Genomic DNA, 23612 nt, shown 5'->3' with positions numbered 1-23612 from the left:
ACGTCAAATAATTTATTAAACCATCAAGCCACTATACAAGCAGCAATAGATAAAACAGACTGCACGAAGTTGCTGGGGGTTCTGTTAGACAGTAATTTTAAATGGTCAAACCATATTTCTAATTTGAAATCCAGATTAAGTAGCGCATGTTATGCACTGAGAATTCTTTCACGTCTCTTTAATACATCAATATTAAAAACAGTATACTTTGCCCATTTTTACTCAATAGCCAAATATGGCATTGAAGTCTGGGGTTGTACCTCTGAATTAGAGCAGATATTTGTACTTCAGAAAAGAGCTCTTAGGATAATGTATAAAATGAAATTTAGAGATTCTTGTAGAGACATCTTTAGACAAAACAATATTCTTACAATTCCTGGTCTGTATATATTTTCGTGTATAAATGTATTTACATTGCAAAATTAATGAATTCAATAAATTTCAATTTAACCATGTTTATTCAACAAGATTCAGAGACAATCACTTTATGCTTCCACAACATCGTTCTGTTTTGTTGGAAGGTAGCACACATTATGCAGCCATAAGTTTCTTTAACAAATTGCCAATAGATATACGCATGAATTTACATCAGCCAAACTTTCGGAGGTGTGTACATCAATACATTTGTGAGCTAGAGCCATACTCTAAAAATAACTTTTAAGTATGTGTTGTCATATTTATTAATTTATATACTTTTTGTATTTACAATTTATACCGGGTGGTGAATTGGAAAACGGGCCATAGGAAACTCAATGTAAAATTCTAAATTGTTGAATTCCTGCTTCCCTAATTATTTTACATCAAAAGTCATAAGAAACTGTTTGTACAGGATTAAAATCTGTATTAAAAACAAAAGTTAAAATTGTTCTACGATTTAGACAGAGTCCAAAATTTTGAAAAATAGAATACATTTGCCATACCTAAGCAAGTACGTAAAAGTAAGGCGACACGTTGCTATTTCTGACAGTACGCAAACTATTGACTGAATAAAATATCTTTATTATTACTACTTTCTCCTCAACTGAGGACATCTTTTCGGCTGTATTGTTTTTTAAACAATAAAAACGATAAAATAAAAATACTGACAGTTCAAAATATTGTTAATATAATAATTTCATTGTGACCGAAGGCAACCTTATACACATTCTTGGACTGTGTGTGGCCTAAATTTGGCAAATACTTTGATAAAATTTATTATATTTTACAAAATTTTGGAATGTGTTTAATTCGTAGAACAATTTTAACAATTGTTTTCAATCAAGATTTCAATCCTCTACAAATAGTTTCTCATGTCTTTTGATGTAGAATTATCAGGGAAGCAGGAATTCAACAGTTTAGAATTTTATATTAAGTTTCTTATGGCCCGTTTTCCAATTCACCACCCTGTATACTTTTTGTATAAACTATGACTTGTCTCATACATGTACTTTGTACAATGTCGCATGTGATGAATAAATTTGACTTGACTTGAATAACAACTAAACAAACTTCAACTTACTTGTACCAAATAATGATATTTGTCATCCCCATACTGGCATCCCCCCTTTTCGGCCAGACACGTAACGATACCGATAAAAGTGTGCTCGGACATCTGGAATACCCACTTGAAGAGTTCCCACCATGGGTTAATAGATCCTTCCATATCAGCGAGGTGTTGGTCGAATGTTGGTCCGTTGGGCGACTTCATGTTGGCGAACCACATGGGTCCGCTCTTGGCGAATTTTTTATAGTTTACCTAAAAATAGGGAACATATTACTAGTCTAGCATAGAAGGTAGCATATATGTAGCAGATTATATATATATATGTAGCAGATTAGCTGTGAAAAACCCAAGACAACATGTTGCTGAGTATCAAACTTAAAAAACAATAACAAATAAGAACCAAGAAATAGTGATGTTGATTATAGTTACTTTCGAGTATTCGTTACAAATCGTTTCTTTTGTATAAAGTAATCATTTACAGTATTCGTTACTTTGATTACTATGATTACTTTTATATTTGAGTACCGGTAATCATATCGAGAATCGTATCTCTCAGTAGGTAGGTATTTTGTATAAAGTAATCATTTACAGTATTCGTTACTTTGATTATTATTATTACTTTTGTTACTTTTGTATTTGAGTATCGGTAATCATATCGAGAACCGTATTTCTCAGTAGGTAGGTATTTTGTATAAAGTAATAATTTACAGTATTCGTTACTTTTATTACTATGATTACTTTTGTTACTTTTGTATTTGAGTACCGGTAATCATATCTAGAATCGTACTTCTCAGTAGGTAGCTATTTTGTATAGATATTCCGATATAACAACGATTCACCGACCTGTTTAAGGGATAAAAATGATTTGATTACTATGATTACTTTTGTTACTTTTGCATTTGAGTACCGGTAATCATATCGAGAATCGTATTTCTCAGTAGGTAGGTATTTTGTATAGGTATTCCGATATTATAACGACCTTCACGAAGTACGAAGTAATCAGAGTATCAAAGTAACCAAAGTAGATACAATAGTCGTTACTCGCTCTGGTACGATTGGTGCGAAGTAATCAAAGTAAGCCGTTACTCGCTCTGATACGATTGGTACGAAGTAACGAAGTAATCAGAGTAATCAAAGTAGATACAATAGTCGTTACTAGCTCTGATACGATTGGTACGAAGTAATCAGAGTAATCAAAGTAACGATTTGCCTCTCTGTATATTCAACGTCACTTTCGGTATTCGTAAGTAACCAGTACTTTGTAACGAATAGTTACTTTTTCAACATCACTACCAAGAAACATAAACACATTCATCATCATAATCATCATCATCTTTAGCTCTACAATCTTTTGTGGATCCTGGTTTGCCCAAAGATTCGTCGCCATTCTGTTCGGTTTGTAGCAATCTGTTGCCATCTTCTGATTTTCAATATCCCTAACTGGGTCTCAACTTCTTCTATTCTAACCAACTTCGCAATCGGTCTCTGCTTCTTCTTCCTACAGGTGTTCATGCGGTTAGCTTTTTAGCAATCGTGTTGTCTGGCATTCGTACTATGTCTCCAGACCATCTAAGTCGCTATGTTTTAATGAACGTTACGATGTCTTGTTCATTAAAGAGTTGGTATAATTCGAAGTTATATATTCGCCATACATACTGTTAAATAATTTTTATGGGGAAAATTTAGAGAATTAATTTTATGTCAAAGACCACGAGATCGTAAATTTTCATCGCCCTGTATATAGCCAAAATTTGTAAATAATATGATTTAGCCGTAAGCAGTGTTTCGTGGAAACAGGAAATGTTTAGGGGTAAAGATTTTACAAACGGACTTAATTAAACAATGAACTAAAATATGGTCGGATTAGAAAGTGAATGTATTCGAGGTTGGAGTAGACAATATCATGTTTCTAAATGGTTTCCTAGAAAGAAACGACGATAAACAATTTGTTTAGTTTTAGAATATAGGGTTTTTCTAAAATGTAAGAAAAAAATTAATTTTAATGTCTCCTGGAAATTTGACAAGACAGAAAATTGGTATACAACACTATTTGTTCTTAAGAAATGAAAGTAGGGATGTAATGTGTAGAGAGAATGCTTGTGATTGGCGAAGAGATTGATGGAGGGAGAACAGAGTGGTGGAGTCTCAGATTGATGAAGGAAAAAGATTTACTGTGTGATTAAGATCGGAAAGGAGCAGTCCAGTTTGAAAAATAGTAATTTTGTGTAAAGTGGTGAATTTGGTAGCCGTGTAAGCAGATTCCTGTTGAGACGAAATCGTGATCGAGTCGAGAAGTACAATCTCCTCGTGTCCGAAAAGATTCCAGTTTCTGTCTGGAACGAGTAGCCGATTTGTATCAATTTTGCACAAGATATCGAGCTGAGAGAAAAAATCTTGGAATTATAAAGATTGATATTGTTTGTATCGAGTCGAAGACTATATAGCGGGGAGATTTCGAGCGAGTGCTGTTTATTGTTTGTGAAACAGTTTGGAAGAGAAAGACCGTAGCAGCATCCGAGGAGCAAGTGTGGGAGAACCGAGGACAACATAATCCATGAGAAGAAGTAAAGAAGATAAAAACGGTTAGTCAGATTATTTGTGAAAAGGAGAGAGTTGTTGTATATTACATACCATATTTGTTTTTTGTCAATTTAACAGTTTTTACAGCATAATTTATTCATTCGTAAATTTATAGAAGAGATAAATAATCTATTTAAAAGGTAAATTAAATATTTTTTTTTATAATAATAAGAACAGTCTACCTACCGAATCATTTAAATGAAAATTTGTTAAAAGAAAAAGGAGATAGTAGAATTAAAGATTAATTTTATTAGATAAGAAAATTTGACAACAGAATAAAGTTTTAGCATTAATTTTGAATCTTATATTTATGGTATAGTATATAAATAAATATTTAAATATTTAAATAAATCTTTATAAAATTTATATGAATTTAGGTATATTTATTTTCCCTGTTTTGTCCTAGACAACGTAAGCAACGAGAAATACTAGAAGCCACAAACTAAAGGTAATATATTAAAATCAATTAGCCCTGAGAATATCTTTTATTGGAAAGTTTTATGAAATTTTGGTTTTGTTTCCATGAGTAGCAATTAAAATAATTAATTAATTGAATTAATAAGATGCTGATCAATCTCATAACAGAGAGAAAATACAGAGCATACTAATACATTACACGTTTCTTCAGTGGAGTTGTTTATGGAGTCCATGGTATGTCCTATTTGCACAGTTTACTTGCCTTTTAATGTCTTCACTTGTTTTGTTGGTGGTAGTCACTAGAGAGCCAAAGTATGTGAAGCTGTCAACACTTTTACAGCTTCACATACAGATACACTGTCAATACGTTCACATAAAGATATGACTTTCAAAAACTGTTTCACATTCTTCATTTGCTATAGGATACTTAGTAACTAACATGCACTTGGTTTTGTCTTCGTTAATGACTAGACCGACCTGTTTCGCCAGAGCATCCTCAAAAATTCTAGAATTCTCTCCCTGTATCCTAACACTGGCTTTTAAGTTAAACATTAACTCACGGATTAATTGGGATAGAAACAGTCTACAAAAAATTATTACACAGAAGAGTGTTTAAATAATATTCTAATCAGCAAAACATCGGAAAAACCTCTTTTATGACAATAAAATAGGAAAAAGAAAGTTTTTATAGAATTATATCTGACTGTATGACCTCAGTAACTCATAATTATTTAGCTTATCCGCATGTTGTGCCAATTGCCACTATAAACGGAAAACCCAAACATATTCTTAGGTCGTCTCTAGGAAAAAGGCAATGACAAATCACTGAGTAGTATTTGCCTACTATAGACCTTCTCCTCAAAACAACCAAAATCAATTTTAGCTTAAAAACAAATGGCAAATTAATTAATTAAAATTGCATTAATAATCTCCCTCAAGAAATTTCTTGTGATACGCCGGCGATTGATTTAAAAACGACATTCCTCTGCACACGCGCGGTAATCTCGTTGGCGTGAAACGAAAATCGATTTCCGATTTTCCGAGCGGAAATCGATTTTCGCTTCAGGCCAACGAGATTACCGCGCGTGTGCAGAGGAATGTCGTTTTTAAATCAATCGCGGGCGTATCACAAGAAATTTCTTGAGGGATATTATTAATGCAATTTTAATTAAATAATTTAATTAGTAGCGTAACCGCTACAATTTCTAATACCATTCTTTACAAAAATTTTCCTTATACTTATCTAATAAATATACATACCTTAGTAGCTTTAATATTATACGCCTTGTCTAAATGTTGACTAATCTTAACAAATAATTCTCGTATCTCTCTAGATACAGGGGACACCATGAAAGACCCGCTATCATTATCCTGATAGAACCACTTGAGTTTTTTCACGTCCACCGGTTCATCCAATCTCAACTTGGTGCTTTCTGGTCCCGAGATCACTTTGAGAAGAGGTAGTAGGTCTTCGGCGCGTCGACACATTGGACCGAGGCCAAGGAAGCGGTTCTGTTCTTCCGTTACGGGTTCTGGATACTGGCCGTGGTTGGGAACCACGCCAGGTGACGGTTTGTGTCCGAAGATGCCGTTGAAGAACGATGGCATACGGATGGATCCGCCGATGTCGGATCCAATTCCTGAAAATAATTGGAAAGTATGCGTAAGATAAATGTCAACAGTAAATTAACAGTAACTGACGTATGATTACTCTCAAAGCATTATTTCAGTCTTTTCTTGTATTCTTTTATGTATGAAAAATAAAAACTTGTGATTTAACTTGTATAAACTACTGGAAATTGATTTATCAATTTGAGCTTTAAAATACAAACTCTATCAAAGTTACTCTTTTGTGGCGCGTTTTACTTCAAATTTAGCAAATATTATGGAAACATATTTTAAAATAAAACTAGAATTTTATTTTCCATCAAAATGAAAATACATTTTCGCGCCACGTAATACTCATAAGTATCAGATCTTTTGTAGCTGGAATATTGTATGCGCCACTCATTTTTACAGAGTTTAGCGGTTTTTTATTCTTGTACATTGTACAGTAAAGTTGATAGTATACATCACTGTCAGCTGTCGGACCTCTCGCTTGATTTTGATATCATCGGATTCTCCTGCCCATGTACGGATAGATGACGTTTGATTCCATTAAAGATTGCTAAACAAACAATCTATTGCGAAATACTCAACTTTATGAAGGAAAGAAAAATGAGCTACTTTGGTTATATACAAGAAATGAAAAATATGAGTTGATACAATTATTTATAAAAGGGACATAGACCAGTAAGGATCTGCGAAAAAACGTCTATTTTTGGATATGAGAGGTGGCATTCGGATTTTTGCAGATAAAGTTAGGTGACACCTTCAGTAATAATAATTGACTTATGCTCCTTCTCAAATATGGCCAAAACATTAATAAAAAAAATTAAGATATTTAAAAATTTCGAAAAACATCGATTTTTTTCTGCTTTCTTTGCTTATAACTTTAAAATGATTCGTTTTGGAACAAAGTCGTACAGAAATAAAATAAAGATAATTGAATTTTGTATGATATACGACTGGTAAAAAATGTCTTAAGGTATTACCTTTTCTACAATATAGAAATAAATACAAAATAAGGGGGCAAAATAAGTCTGTTGTTATTCAATATTTTTTAACCACTTTGTTGGCACTTAGAACCTTAGTAATTCGCTTAGGAAATTCTTTGTAACATACTTAAATCGTGTACCAAATTTCATTAAAATCGACCTAATAAATTTTGCATAATAAATTTGCAATCTAAATGTTTTTAAAAAAGTTCAAATTTTTAAAAATCTTTCTGAACAAAAAGTAGACCATTTAGAAGTTGGCTAATTTTTTTACATATAAAGAGGTGCTCTACCTATCTAATACACTTTACAGAATTAAAATCGGAGTATTTAAGGGGCCCCAGCCATGTTTTAAATTTATAAACAATTTTTTGGAAATAGCTTTGTTTAATAATAAAAAAATTAATTTTTAGCAATACAAATAATTAAAACCGGTATAATTTGACTTAAACTTTCAAATGCTGTCATCAGAATTGCTATTTTATTTTTTAATTAAACGTTATTCGCGTTCAAAAATTGCAATTTCTCGATTTTTTGAAAGTTCCACCGCGTTTATCTCGAAAACTATGCATCCTACGAAAAAACTTGTAAGAACATTTTTTGCTTAGAATTACCCAAGAAATACAAAAAAAAAATGTTTTATTTTGCGAAAAATCGATTTTATGTAATTTCTCAAGTTCTTTGTTTATAACAATTTTATCGACATCCGCATCAACTGTTACCCAAAAAATTCGTGTTCTACGGGTCAAAATACATAAAAAAACTTGGGTAAGTCCATCTAAATAAAGGAGCCCGTAGCACCCCCTCCTGGCCACAGCACTAATTTGTTTATAAGCCAAAAAATTGTTTATAACTTTAAAACATTGCTGAAGCTGCTTAAATAATCCGATTTCAATTTTGTAAAGTGCATTAGATAGGTGGAGTACTTCTTTATACGTAAAAAAATTGACAAATCTTTGTATGTTCTAGTTTTTGTTGTGCAAGATTTTAAAAAATTTTAATTTTTTAAAAAAAGTTTAGATTGCAAAATTATTATGCAAAATCTAGTAAGTCAATTTTAATGATATTTGGTGTACGGTTTTAGCACATTACAAAAATTTTCTAAGCGAATTAGGAAAGTTCCAAGTGTAACCTAAGTGATGGAAAATGATTGAATAAGGACAGGCTTGTTTTGCCCCCTTATTTTATATTTATTGCTATTTTGAAGCAAGGGTGATAAATTAAGACATTTTTAACCAATCGCATCTGATAGAAAATTTAATTATCTTTGTTTTATTCCTATAGGACTTTGTTCTAAAATGAATAGTTTTTAAGTTATAAGCAAAAAAAGTAGAAAAAACCAAAAATTTTAAAATTTTTTAAATATTTTATTTTTTTTATTAATGTTCCAGACATATTTGAGAAGGAGTATAAATCAATTATTATTAACAAAGTTATCACCTAACTTTATCCGCAAAAATCTGAATGCCCTCTCTCAAATCCACCTAAAAACAGATCCTTACTGGTCTAAAAGTGGAAGAAAAAAAGAGGACCAGGGAGACGACGCACATACTGATTGAAAACTTTAAACCAATGGAGTGAAAAACAAAAATATAACTCTTCAAAACTGCTGCAAACAAAGTAAAATGGGCCGTGATGATCGTCAACGTCATTAAAGAATGAGGCGAAGAAGAAGAATAAAAACGCGTAGGTACTGTAGCTAATTCTAAATTACATACCACAGTTATGTTTGTGTTATTAAAATTTACTAGTGAATAAGATAATAAGGATCTTACCAAAGGCAGTTATGGCCGCCGCCTGAGCACACCCCTCTCCACCAGATGATCCACCGACGATGCGATTTACGTCGTAGGGATTGTTAGATCGTCCGTGGACATTGTTGGCACTTTCCCACCACATACAAAGTTCGGAAACATTGGTCAAAGCGATAGGAATGGCACCTGCGTTCTTCAATCTGGCAACAACTTTGGCATCGTCTCCGGCAATGATGTGTTTCCGTTTGACTAGACCAGAACTGTGAATCATTCCTGAAACAAAAACAATACATAAGATAGAATATTGTCATGATTTTCTGTGGGTTCAGAGATTCAGAGATTAAATGAAGCAAACTTAATTTAACTAACTTTATTGTAACTCCTGTTTGTATAACAAGGTAATTAATCTCCTCAATCAGGGTATGTGAACCAACATCGTCCCCTTCTTTTATAGTCCAGTCGGGTTAGACGAATAACAGATAACAAATTTAATTTTTTTAATCTTTAGGGAGGGTCAATAGTAGTGTAAATTTAAAATCTCGACTGAATTCCGCCCTTGCGTTAGCCGCCATCTTTATTTTAAACGAGAACCGTTTTTGCTCAATATCTCCGCCATTTTCAACTTTTCGACAAAAAGTATAACAACCAAAATTGTTGAAAATGTAATTTTCTATCATTTCTATTTTTACAATTTTTTCGTGCCCTCCATATTTTTCGAGTTAAAGCGGAAAATAGTGACAGTTATACATAAATAGAGCATAATTACTGAATTATCTCGTTTATTGTTAGTTTTACGACAAAAATGTTTCTATACAATAATAGAGAGAATTGAATTCTACACAATTTTAGTTTTTTTCATTTTTTTGCTAAAGTTAATATTTAAGGTAGTATGTATGCGAGCGTAAGACCTGATTGATTTTGTAGCAATTGTTTTTGTTCAATATCTACGCCATTTTCAACTTAAATTGTTCCAAATATGATTTCCTACAATTTCTTTTTAACAATTTTTTTCATGCGGTTGATATTTTCCGAGTTAAGTGGGGAAATAGTAAAAAGTGGTGGGGGGGAGCATAATTACTGAATTGAATCTTTTTTCCGAGCTGCCCCAAATTTTATAATTATATCCTTTAGGGGAGATCAACAGTAGTGTAAATTTAAAATCTCGACTGAATTCCGCGGTTGCGTTAGCCGCCATATTGATTTTAAAGGAGAACCGTTGTTCCTTAATATCTCCGCCATTTTCAACTTTTCGACAAAAACGGTAGGAACTAAAATTGTTGGAAACGCAATTTCCTACAATTTTTTTCCACAATTTTTTTATGCGATTAATATTTTCCAATTAAAGAGGAAAATAGTGGAAGTGGAAGGGAAGCATAATTATTGAATTGTCTCATTTATTATTAACTTTACGACATAATTGTACATAAACAAAAATAAAGAGAATTATATTTTATACAATTTTTGAAACTTCCAATGAAACGCCAACCAAACTAAGTACATAAAAGACATAAATAATAACTTATATGCATTAAGTTCACTTAATTTTATTAACTAGCGGGTTTTATTGGTTGCATCTGTCTGTGGATAATTAAGTTTGATGTCTGCTAACATATTTTAATATTTCAACAATTTTTTTTAAATTTTGGACCCCGTTGGGAGGAATTTTCCCATTCCCCCCCTCTTAGACCCGCCACTGGTTCTCTCGAAAAATTGTAGTAAATCGTAATTGCAACAATTTCAGTCCTTACACTTTTTGTCGAAAAGTTGAAAATGGGGAAGATATTGAACAAAATTTTTTTTTAAATTTTGGACCCCGTTGGGAGGAATTTTCCCATTCCCCCCCCCTCTTAGACCCGCCACTGGTTCTCTCGAAAAATTGTAGTAAATCGTAATTGCAACAATTTCAGTCCTTACACTTTTTGTCGAAAAGTTGAAAATGGGGAAGATATTGAACAAAAACAATTGCTTTAAAATCAATCGGGTCTTACGCTCGCGCCTTTACCGCATACGTACTACCTTAAATATTGATTTTATCAAAAAAATGAAAAAGATCAAAATTGTACAAAATTTAATTCTCTTCATTTTTTTATAGGTTAAAATTTGTTGTAAAAGTAATAATAAACGAGATAATTCAATAAATCAGTAATTATGCTTTAACTGTCACTGTTTTTCCCCATAACTCGGAAAATATGGACCGCACAAAAAAAATTATAATAAACGAAATTATAGAAAATCGCATTTTGAACAATTTCAGTTTATATTATTCTTTGTCAAAAAGTTGAAAATGGCGGAAATATTAAGCAAAAACGGTTCTCGTTTAAAATCAAGATGGCGGCTAACGCAACGGTCAAATTCAGTCGAGATTTTAAGTTTATACTACTATTGACCCCCCCTAAAGATTAGAAAAATAAAATTTGGGGCGTCTCCTAATGTAAGGTCAAATGGTATCCCGACTGGGCTATTAGGCTGTTCGTCCCGAACAACACATAAATGGACCAAGTCAGAAGATTCTTCCCTTCATAAGGACAGTCTCTCCAGGTGACGACCTTCGGCTTAATTCGTGGCGCCAGTTGTACCCTATATACAAAGTCGTTTACCTTAGTAACCAGGTACGGACCCTCCCAGCAGCTGCAACTTGAGAATAAGATATTTCCTTCACTTTCCTTGAAGCTGGAACGGAAGTGGACTTTTGACCGAACCTCTAACCTTCATCCGGTAACTGGAGAGTTGCAGCTTATTCCTGGCCAAACGTGGACCTTCACCAGTCAATCGATTCTTTAGGCTTCGGGAATAGCTTCACCTTTCGACCAGTCAAGAGCACTGCCGGAGTGTGAACAGTTGCTTCATGTTGGAATATGAATGACATATCTGGACACGATACAGTAAAGTAAGTCAGTTTGTTACTCAGTTTCTAATGCCGTCTATTTTATTGCCTAGGATATTTTTCATCAACATATATTTATTCTTCTTGTGCCTTTTTCTACGAAGGTTAGCGATCACTTCTTTAAACAAGAAAGAAAATAGTCGTTTCGTTTTGATTCAATTCGAGTCTCTTGCCATCCTCTGACACCTGATGTTTCGGAATCTATTTCTTGTCAAAGACGCTTTGCAAGAAGACTGAATTGGACCCTAACGAAACGAAGAAGATTATTCGAAATATAAAGTATCAATAATAAGAATCAAAACGAAACGATTATTTTCTTTCTTGTCATACCATACTCTGTATTCTTCTTATTCTTCTTGTATAGACATGACTCTGTCTGTTTTTCAATGTGCCTCTAGTAAGTTGTCGTTCCATCGTTTTCGTGGTCTTCCCACTGATCGTCTTCCTATTGGGGAACCGTCTCTCGCTGTCCTGACTACCCTATTTGTTGTCATTCGACTTATGTGATCATTCCAATCTATTCTTCTGTTTCTTACCCAGTTATTAATGTTATCCACCTTGCATCTCCGTCGTATATCTGTACTTCTAGCTCTGTCCCATAGAGTCTTACCATCGATTTTTCGAAGGGTTTTCATCTCCGCTGTTTCGAGCAATCTTTTTGCCCTCTCTGTGTCGGGTCGTGTTTTTGCCGCGTATGTCATTATTGGTCTGATGACTGTTTTGTAAATTCTGCCTTTCATTTCTTTTCCGATATTTTTATTTCTCCATATTGTGTCATTCAGGCAACCTGCGGCTCTGTTTGCTCTATTCACTTGATCTTCCACTTCTGTTTCGAGCCTTCCTTAGCTAGATAGTGTGATGCCTAGGTATTTAAACTCCATCACTGGCATCACTTGTTCTATTATCTGACCTTCCAGCTCCAATTTACATCTTATTGGATCTGCTGTTATAACCATGCATTTTGTCTTTTTTGAGGAAATTAACATGTTCAATTTTCTGGCGATTATATTGAATTGGTGCAGCATTCGTTGTAAATCATCTTCACTTTGAGAGATTAGTATTGCATCGTCCGCATAGCAGATTATTTTAAGTTGTTTTTCTCCCATTTGGTATCCTTTTTTAGTTCTTACTTTTTTTATTATTTCGTCCATGATCAGGTTGAACAATAAAGGACTCAAGGAATCCCCCTGTCTTATCTCATTGCCGGCTTCAATTGGGTCAGTTAGTTCATCTTCCACTTTTACTTTTATTGTGTTGTTCTGGTAGATGTTTTCTATAGTTTTAATTATTCCCAGAGGTACCTCTCTCGAGCATAATAAGTGGATAACGTCCTTTAATGTGACTCTGTCAAATGCTTTCTTAAGGTCCACGAAACATAAATATGCCGGTTTGTTGTATTCCAACGATTTCTCTTGAACTTGCCTCATTATAAATATAGCGTCAGTGCATGACCTTCCCGACCTAAAACCTTGTTGTTCTTCTGCTAATGTTATAATTTCATCCAATTGGTTTGTTATCACTTTTGTTGTTAATTTTAATGTTGCGTTTAATAAGTTAATCCCTCTGTAATTCTCCGGGTCTGATTTGTCTCCTTTTTTGAAGAGAGGTATTAGGATGCTTGATCTCCATTCTTGTGGTATTCTGTTTTGTTCTATTATTTTTTGTATTAGTTTTAATAGTTGTTTAGTTAGATCTTATCCTCCGTACTTTAGGAGTTCGTTCGATATTCTGTCCTCTCCTGGAGATTTTCTTTTTTTTTATTTTCTTAATGCTTCCTTTACCTCTCCCTCCTCGATGTTTATTTCTTCGTTTGTCGTAATTTCAGGTGTTGGTTGTTCATTATCGTCGCCTTTAGCAAATAGAGATCGGAAGTAGTCTGCCCATCCCATGTTTCCTTTTGAATGTGTTTCGCTTTTACTAATTCGTTCATCTCCTTTCTTTGCCCTCTGATCATTCTCCATACTTCCTTTTGTGTTCCGTAGAAGTCGTGTTCCATCTGTTTTGAGAAACTCTGCCAGTGCTCCCTTTTTATCTGCCTCACTAAAGTATTCGTTTCGTTTCTGATTCGTTTGTAGTGGTTGTATGCCTGTTGTGTTTGTTTTGTTCTGTATTGTAAAAAGTCTTTCTTCTTTTCTTCGCATTTTATCTTAACTTCCTCTCTAAACCGAGGGGTTTTCTTCTTTAATATGTGAGTATTCGTTACTTTTCTCTCTCCAAGTGATTCTGTTGCAGCGTCGATTATGTTATCTTTGAGTTTTTGCCAGCTTTCATCGATGTTATCGTTTTCTAATATTCCATTCTCAGCAATCTTATCTGATATTCTTTTCCTGTATAAGTATTCCGTGGATTCCGTTTGTAGTCCTTCGACTTTGATTTTTGTTTGTGTTGGTGCTGCCCTCTGAGTTGTGGAATATTTCATAATGATTCCTATTTTACATAATACTAGGTTATGGTCGCTACCTACATCTGCTGAGTTGAGGCATCTTACGTCGATTATTTTTGATGGATGTATATCTCTGTTGGTTACAACATAATCTATCATAGATCTTTGTCCACGGGTGTTATTGAATGTATATTTGTGTTAGTCTTTGTGGTCAAAAAATGTGTTGTTTATTCTAAGTTCGTTATTTGTGCAGAAGTTTATCATCAGTTCTCCATTTTCGTTTTGAACATTTTCATTGTGTTTTTGCTTAATTCCGGGTATTACTTGGTAACCTATTCGAGCGTTAAAATCCCCCAGTATTATCATCTTCCCTCTAACATGATCTACTACCTGTTGTAATTCGTCATAAAAGATTTCCCTTGTTGTTGGAGGCTTGTTATTTTCCGGGCCGTATACTCCGATGATGTTCAGGTCTTCCTTTTCCATTCTATATACTCTGTATTAGAGTACAAAATGACCACGTTTCATATAAGTAATCTGCGACGCATTATTGGAATGTTCTCCTAGCGGCGCCGCTTGGTACTGTGTACCTCGGTTAACAGATTACCTGATTCGTGGTCGAAATTATTTTTCACTAATTTTTTACTTCTCTAAACGTTTCTCTATCTTTTGCAACGTGAAATATCTGTTCAACACTGAGATAGCCAAGATTTCTTCTTTCTTCCCAAGCTTCTTCTTCTCTCTACTCTTCCTTGCATCATGACGTGTAGCAGAGAGTATTTATCGTTTCGAAGTACCTATGTGGCCCAGACACGATGTTTTTCTTATTTTAATTGTATTCATAAGCTTTCTGCCATGTCCAATTCGTTGCAACACTTCTTCGTTTAAGACTTTTGCAGGCCAAGGAATTTTCAGAATATGCCTATATAGCCACGTTTCGAGTGTCTCCAATTTTTATTACGGATTCGGCCTTCAGGGTCCAAGCTTCTACCCAGTGGCGACGCGTGACTTTTTATAAAGTGTTACCAAAACCAGATGCAAAAAATCTTATTTAAAAAAATGAAGATATGGCTAAATGTATATACATATAGCTTCAATAATATCATTTTGTATATCACTTGAAACTCTCGAAAAAACAGTTGATCTTTCTAGATGTTGGCAAAATTTTTGATCTTTTTTGGCAATTAATGTTAACAATTCCCTGTAATTGCCTCGAATGTCAGAGCCGTCGCCCTCAAAATGACCACGAAACGCTAATTCTTGTTCGGCCAAAAAACATACGGTGCATATCTATTATAAGTGAGCTAAGGATATACGAGTACCTATCTATTTTTTTAACAAACTCATTATGTGTAGCAATATCTGCTTTAAATGCTTGGTTAAGAGAACTTTTGATTCTTGTTTTGCCAAACTGAATCAAATTGGGTATACATCTTACATGTAGGTAACGGAGAAATTTCATGTCTCTTTTTTAAAACTCTAAAACTATTTAAATCGTGAACCTGATCCACCAATTTTTCTGTAAAAACCAGAAGACATGGCCAACAATACAGTCTATTTTTCTTGCAACCACATAACCAAGGATTTTCACTGTACCAACTAAATTTAAAATATCAAGCTAATTTTTTAAATTCTTTTTTTAAATTGTTTAAAATAGGTCTTTCATTTTCAATAATCTCATTTTATTTTTCAATCAGAATTACTTTTCAAGTAGTTGATCGATTACGCAGCGACACTCATCCATGGTGAACTGCACGCACACTTTTTATTATAGGTACTGTTAGCAAATTTAAATCTGGTAACAGCCCTACTGATATACACAGCGCGCTTACGCCCATCGCTCCTTCAAAATTTTCACTAGCCGGTCCCGAGCCGCCCGAGCGACAGCGAGATAACCATTCATTGTCACCACAAATGAGACTGGTAACAGAATATAATAAAGTGCAACTGAGTCACACAAACTCGCCAATATTTTCGTGTGTCTGGCTATTTACTGAATTAGGTACTATTAACACATAATATAATAATATATTTCTATTGGTACAAATAAAATAAAATAATAAATGGAATTATTCATCGTCATAAAATACATATTTATTTGCAAGATTTTTAACTGTTACCAGTGGTAACAGTGGTTACATGGACGCTTCGCCAGTGCTTCTACCCCACGTAGTAGTTGCAACCAAACATAACATTCGATGAACCTCCATCTGATGGCCATACTCAATTTCTTATTTTTGTAAACATTGACTTGTATTGTTGCCTTGTTGCCACTGACTTATAAAAATTATGAAGTTTTTTATAAAATTACAATTCGTTTGGTAGTTTTTTAGGAAAAAATCGCTAATTAAGGCATTTATTCAATAAAAAATTTGGAAATGAATCATTTTTCATGAAAGTAACCAGAGAAATAGTAATTTATGTACCAAGTCAGTAAAGTTACTCTTTATCGAACGAATCTGATATTACGAGAAGAGCGAGCGTAGCGAGCGAGGCGAGTAACGGACGAGTTCGATAAGGAGTCTTTACTGACGTGGTGCATACAAAATTTTATCGCCAACATATAATATCCAAACTTTCTTCAACTAACCTCCCAAACAATTTTACTATGGTCTCTTTTGACGTAACCAATCTTTTCACTAATGTTCCTAGACTTGAAACCATTCCAATTGTCAACAATCTTTTAATTTCCAAGAACATAGACCCCAACAAATGTTATCAAATCACCTCACTACTTCAATTTTGCCTTTCTCAAGATTTCTTCATCTTCAACAACAAAATTTACAGACAACCAGAAGGTCTAGAAATAGGAAATCCTTTATCCCCACTACTTGCAGATCTTTTCCTAGATTCTCTTGAAAATAATTTTGTCCATTCACATCCACAAATAATCCTATGGTACAGATATGTTGATGATATTTTAGCATTTATAGAAGGTCCTCCTTCAGAACCTAACAACATTCTTTCAATAATTAATAACCTACATCCAGCAATTAAGTTCACATTAGAGTTAGAAACCAACAACATGATCAATTTTCTAGACCTAACCATCAAAAAGAATACATCTTCCACTTCTTCATCGTCTACTACTTTAGAATACTCAGTATTTAGAAAACCTACTCAAACAGACCATATTATACCCATATCATCTAACCATCCTTTTCAACATAAGATGGCAGCTATTCAATGTTATGTCCACAGACTTCTTAACATCCCCATGTCCCAAGACAATTACAACAACAAATTTCAATTATTAAACAAATAGCAAACAACAATGGTTTCCCCTCTTCTACTGTAGATAAGGTCATTAGAAGATCAATACTCAAAAAGAGACTAAACCAAGCTTTTAACACAGAGAACGAACCCAACACTACAGCTATTTATAGATCCTTATCCTACTTAGGGCCAATTTCAGAAAAAGTATCAAGATTACTTTGTAATAAAGTCAGTAACCTTAACATATCTTTCAAAACGAAAAATAACATCAAATCCATCTTCAGCCACACCAAAGATAAAATCGACAAACTAAATAAAAGTGGTATTTACAAACTGTCTTGTGGGGATGAGAGTCGCAGAGTAGTCTCTCGGTAGCCGCCGAAGAGACAAGACGTGCAGAGTGCGGACGAGCAGCAGCAGCAGCGCAACAAGTCGAGGAGAGGGAAGTGCTTTGGTGTAACGTACTTCTTAGTACGGCTGTGAATGTAAGCACAGCAACACTAGAGCGCTCGCTCTCGCTAGACGCGAAGACGTGGAAGCAGAGGCAAAAGCCAACCTCTTGGATGTGGTGAAACTCAGGAAGTTTGATTTCATTGAATTTTCTGAGACATTGCAAACAAGGGTTGGAAAGCAGAATAAGCAATAGCGGGCTCGACGTGAGCCCGCTACGGGATACTCTCTGTGCCTCCGTTAGGAATGGGTACAGTTTAAAACACTGTGCCTCGACACTGCAAGGTGTAGTTATTTAGAATACATCTTGCAGCCCCGGCCCCTAAGGTCAGAGAGTTGAGAAAATCAAGAGGATCCCGTACCTAGTTCTGTCTAGGTACGAGAACTACCGCGCTGTTGTGCAGGGAGCCAACCCTGAAGTCGATGTGGTGTCGGGCCAATCGGCTGAAAAAAAGGCTTCTTCTAAAAGTTAGGTTACCGCTCCCAACCAAAGATGACACGAGTCAGATCTCGGTCACCCCCCAGATCCAAGGCGCTTTCCCCGCCAAGATATGCAGACTCTAAAGAGTCCCTCCTGTTACAGCACCCTGAAGAGAGCAGCGATGACCACTCGAGCGACCAGGAAGATGGAAAAGACGGTTTTACGATCCAAAATCGTAGAACAAGAAAAAAGAAAAAGAAGTCAAAAGGCAAGGACTCCACGCAGAACGTCGAGACCACCGAGAACGTCACCGAAGCCACCCAGGAAGTCGAGGATTCCCAGAACATCGAGGCCACCCAGGAAGTCGAGGACATGGACGAAGACGTCCCAGGCGCCGAAGGCGGGGGCACTACCAAACGTCAGCGGGTTGAAGAGGATGCCGCCAGCGAAGACGAGCTGACAAGGGCCAACGAAGAAATCAACCGACTCAGAACCCTGATGAAAGAATTTGCAGCAAACGTTGATGCAAACAACAAAAAATATGAAGAGGTGATCGCACAACAGAAGGCAGAGATCAAAGAGCTGAATACGGAGATTCGACGAATGAGCGAAAAGATGGATGCCAGATTCGACGAGTTGATAGCTCTCCAGAAACAACTCGCAAAGAAACCGGAGAAGAAAAACCCCGAAAAGACGGACAAAAAACCACCAGTAGAGCAGCCTGCCACCAAAAAGATGACCACCGAGCAGACTCGACCACCCAGCCAGAAGGCTACCACCTCGACGAAGGAGGCGTCCACCCAACAGAGGAAAAAGAGAAAGGAAGAGTTTCCACCCCTGGTGACACTAACCGACGAGGAAGACGCCACATGGACGTCCAACCAAGAAAAAGCCATGAAACTAGCTCCCCAGGTACAGCTACCCCTCCCCGAAGAACCAGTTCCATCCACGAGCACAGATAGGGACGCGCTTGCCGCTTCCAGTCAAACTGATACAGTGTCAATGGAAACAAACCAAAACGAAGAAGACGCCGAAGAAGCCGTGTTACCTGAAAACCAGGTAACACCATACAGAAAACCGCCTGTAATTAAGTTACAGAGTGTCAGCGAGACAGGGGCTATTCTTACCATAGCCCAGGGCAAAGGCATCATCACCACAAACAAAATCTCCAGAAGTGGCAGAGAGACGCTCATCCAGGCTAAAAGCCCGGATGACTACAGAAAGATGACAAGGATAGTGGAGGAATATGCAGAAGCATACGCCGCCAAAGAGAAAAAGAGGCTACAATGGATAGCCTTTCCACTCGACGAAGACAGGAAACCAAAATTAGTGTTACGAGGATTGCCCACGAATACCACCGAGAAGGCAATCCAAGAAGACATGGCAAACCAATATGGAATAACCTGCCACACAGCACGTAACATGTCTACGAGAGTAGGGAAAAGGAGGCCACTACCCATGTTTGTCATGACACTGGATCAGGAAGACGTGGAAAAAGCAAAGCGGGTAACGAACCTGTGCCACATGAAAGTTGTGGTAGAGGACCTACACAAGGCAGCAGGACCGACGCAGTGCTTCAACTGCCAAGGGTACCATCACGCCCAGAACTCGTGTCACAAGGACCCGAGATGTGTGAAGTGCGGCGAAGAACACCACTCAAAGCAGTGCCAGAGAGCCAGAGAAGTCAAGGCAACGTGTGCCAACTGCAATGGGAGCCACCCAGCCAACTACAGAGGATGTCCTAGGTGCCCAACCTGGGGGAGGCCTCCACCACAGAGGTCACAACAGCGACCACCACCAAACCGAAGACAGCAGGCAACCGGGGTATCCTACGCGCAAGCCACGCAGGGAGACCAACCAGCGCAGAACAACACACCGTCCAACCGACCAACCCTCCCAGACGAAGAGTACCTAGTCAGGATGGTCACAAACATCGTGACTAAGGTAGTCCAAGAGGTGATACTCAGCACCAGGCAGGCACAGAACTAATGGCAGAGAGGGGATACTTGAGGATAGGCTCCTGGAACCCGGGCGGCATAACCACAAATCAGAACATACTAGATGAACTCGCCAACAGATACGAGATGGACATCGTAGCAATTCAGGAAACAAAACTGACCAACAACTTCAACCTAAAGTTTCCTGGATACGACGTATATAGGAACGACCTCACTAGAAGATCAGGAGGAACGGCCATCCTAGTAAAGAAGGGTATTAGACACACCAGTTACACTACTCCACCACTGGTCAACATGGAAGCCACAACAATAGAAGTTAACATGAGGCAAGGCGCAATAAGGATCACATCAGCCTACGTAAGACCACAAGACCCTTTAATGGACGATGACCTAGATGCGTTCCTAAACATCGCCGAACCATCCATCATAATAGGAGACCTGAATGCAAGATCCCCCAACTGGAACGACAGAGCTACGAACAGGAATGGACGACTACTAAACAGATACATAGAAAATAACGAAGACACAATAGCAATGGGCCCAGAAGAACCTACCCACTACCCAGGAAACGCACTTCCGACACACATCGACTTAGTTGTAGCCAAAAACCTAGGACTGCAATCAGAATTAATCACGCTGGACGAAGGATCAACTGACCACCACCCCATCCTATTAGAAATCGGAACATGGGAAGAGACAAACCCGCCAAAAAGAACAAAAAAGAAAATAAAGTGGACTAACTACAAAAGGTTAGTAAGTGAAGGAATAAACATAGTGCCAGTAATAAACAATCCAGAAGAAATAGAAGGAAAAGTCCTAGAGTTCGAAAATATCATCCAAGAGGCAATTAGAAACAGCACAACAGAGGAAGATGTCGAGATATTCATGGGAAGGTTCAAAGACATACCACAAGAAACACAAGAGTTGATAAGGGAAAAAAATAGAGCAAAGAAAACAGCAAAAAGAACAAGAAACAGAGTAGATAAATCCTGGGCAAATACTTTAAATAGGGAGGTCCAAACGGCCCTAAAACTCCACCGTAGCGAAAAATGGGACAACTTTGTACAAGAGATGGAAGAACAAGACTCAAACATGAGAAATGTCTGGAAGCTCCAGAAAATGTTGAGAAGCGACAGGAAACCCATCCCCCCACTACATGGAAGATACGGCATGGTATACACCATAGAAGACAAAGCAGAGGCAATGAGGACTACACTCGAAGATGAATGCAGACTGAACTTCCACCAAGATGAAGACGACGACTTCCTGGAAGAAGTCGAAGAACAAGAAGAAGGACCAGAAGACCCAGAGGACTTCATCCCCCCAACATCACCGGAAGAAATCAATGAACATATCAAAAATAGTTCACCGAGAAAAGCGCCTGGCCTCGACGAAATAACCAACAGAGCCCTAAAATATTTGCCCAGAAAAGCTATAGTGTATTTCACAAATATAATAAACGCAATATTAAGATTCAAGACATTCCCAAACAGATGGAAAGAGGCCCGTGTCATCATGATTCCAAAACCTGGCAAGAATCACACATTCCCACAGAACTACAGGCCAATCAGCTTACTTCCAGCGATCAGCAAGATAGTGGAAAGAGTCATCCTCAGCAGACTGCAAGCGGAAACAACCCGACTAAATATCATCCCAGAGGCTCAATTCGGATTTAGAGCAGAGCACTCCAGCGAACTACAAGTCCTCAGGCTAACCGAGTACATAGCAGCCGGTTTCAATGATAAGCAGTACACTGGAGCAGCGTTCCTGGATGTAAGCAAGGCATTCGACAGAGTCTGGCACAAGGGGCTCCTATTCAAAATGCGGGATTACGGGTACAGCGGAGCGATGACGAGGCTAATCTCGTCGTACTTGGGCGGCCGGAGGTTCAGGATTCGGATAGGACAAGTCCTGTCCGAACTCGGAATCCCGGAGGCTGGAGTACCACAGGGAGCGGTCTTGTCACCCCTGCTGTACACGATATACACCGCAGATGTACCTAGAACACCAGGTACCCTCATGAGCCTCTACGCCGACGATACAGCAATAGCGGCCAAGCATAGAAACGCAGATATAGCAGTGACCAACCTACAAACTGCACTAGAAGAAATTGAAGCATGGTGTATCAAATGGAAGATAGCCATAAATTCAGAGAAAACACAAGCGGTTCTATACAAGAAAGGGAGACAGCAGCCAGAGGAACAATTGAGGGTGCAGAACAGGCCCATCGAGTGGAAAAACGAAGCCAAATACCTAGGAGTCATTATGGATAAAGGATTAACCTTCCAAAAACACGTAGAAGCCACAGTCCAGAAGGCCAACATAGCAAGAGCGAATCTAAGAGGACTCACAGGCAGAAAAAGTAAACTAACACTCAAAACAAGGTTAAGATTGATAAATAGTATAATCCTACCGGTATTAACTTATGCGTCTCTCGCATGGGGACACGTATGTAATACACACAAGAAGAAGATCCAAGCAGTCCATAACAACAGCTTGAGGGAGGCCGTCAGAGTCCCAAGATATGTAGCTGAAAGATTCCTGTTCAGAGAACTCCAACAGGTGAGAGTCACAGAAACCATGACAGACAAGGCAAGGGTCAAATTCGCAGAATTAGAACATCACCCAAATTACATACTGCGAGAGACGCTAAGATACGACGAGTTCCACCGATGGAAGCACAGACGCCCGAAACAACAAATTATAGGATAAACTAAAAGTGATAAGTGATAGTAGTGTGTTCGTAGCTCGAAACAAGTGCCGAAGATAGCGTTACCCACGAAGTCCAAGTACCACGACCACCTCCAAGGTAAGCAAATATTAGAAAATTAGAAGGGCCTTAAGCCCCCAAAAAAATTCATATAAAATAAAAAAATGGCGAAAGCCCCCAAAAAAATTAAAAAAACCAAAAACACAAAAAAATTAGAGCGTCGAGTCATCGGGCGGGGCCCAGCAGGGCCCAACAGGGCTCAGTGGGGCTCGGCACGATGACTCGGGGCCCAAGCAAGCAATTTTTAGTACCGCGGATAAGTTATTAAGAAGATAAAGGCATAGAGCGCATCACGCTGGGCCTAGTTTTTTGCATTCGATTAGGATACCACAGTGGAATCTTATTACCCAGGGTTCCATTGTGAAGAGCATTTGGCTACGATAGTTGTGCCTCCATCGCGCATCAGCGTGCTATGGGGGGGAAAGGGATGGCCTGGGGCATTGGAGCGAGGTGGGGTGATCCCTGTATAACTCGGGTCAAAACACCTCGCCCCAATGACTTGTTACACCCGAATGTACTCCTTCGAGAGGGTGAACAAATCCCACAGGTCGGGTTAAATCAAATTGCTTGCTTGCTTGCTTGTCTTGTGGGGATTGTAACATGACTTATGTGGGCAGGACTATGAGGACCCTATCTCAGAGGATCAAAGAACATCTCAACAATCCAGAAAAATCAAATTTTGGTTATCATGTTAAATTT

General features: G+C 37.3%; 1 protein-coding gene across 1 annotated transcript in view; it reads right to left on the bottom strand.

Moving 5' to 3' along the window:
- Positions 1-23612, bottom strand: part of LOC126886086 (fatty-acid amide hydrolase 2) — a 161542-nt gene that overhangs the window by 13428 nt on the left and 124502 nt on the right. Inside the window, exons 3-5 of the mRNA XM_050652931.1 lie at positions 8853-9104; positions 5741-6120; positions 1499-1735 (exon numbers count right to left, since the gene is read on the bottom strand). Of these exons, the coding sequence (XP_050508888.1) occupies positions 1499-1735; positions 5741-6120; positions 8853-9104 (869 nt within the window). The remainder of the gene's footprint in view (positions 1-1498; positions 1736-5740; positions 6121-8852; positions 9105-23612) is intronic.

This window comes from Diabrotica virgifera, chromosome 1 (genome assembly GCF_917563875.1).
Source record: "Diabrotica virgifera virgifera chromosome 1, PGI_DIABVI_V3a".
NCBI lineage: Eukaryota > Metazoa > Arthropoda > Insecta > Coleoptera > Chrysomelidae > Diabrotica > Diabrotica virgifera.
The sequence above is the reverse complement of the archived record's forward strand: the minus strand, read 5'-3'. Positions and strand labels throughout refer to the sequence as shown.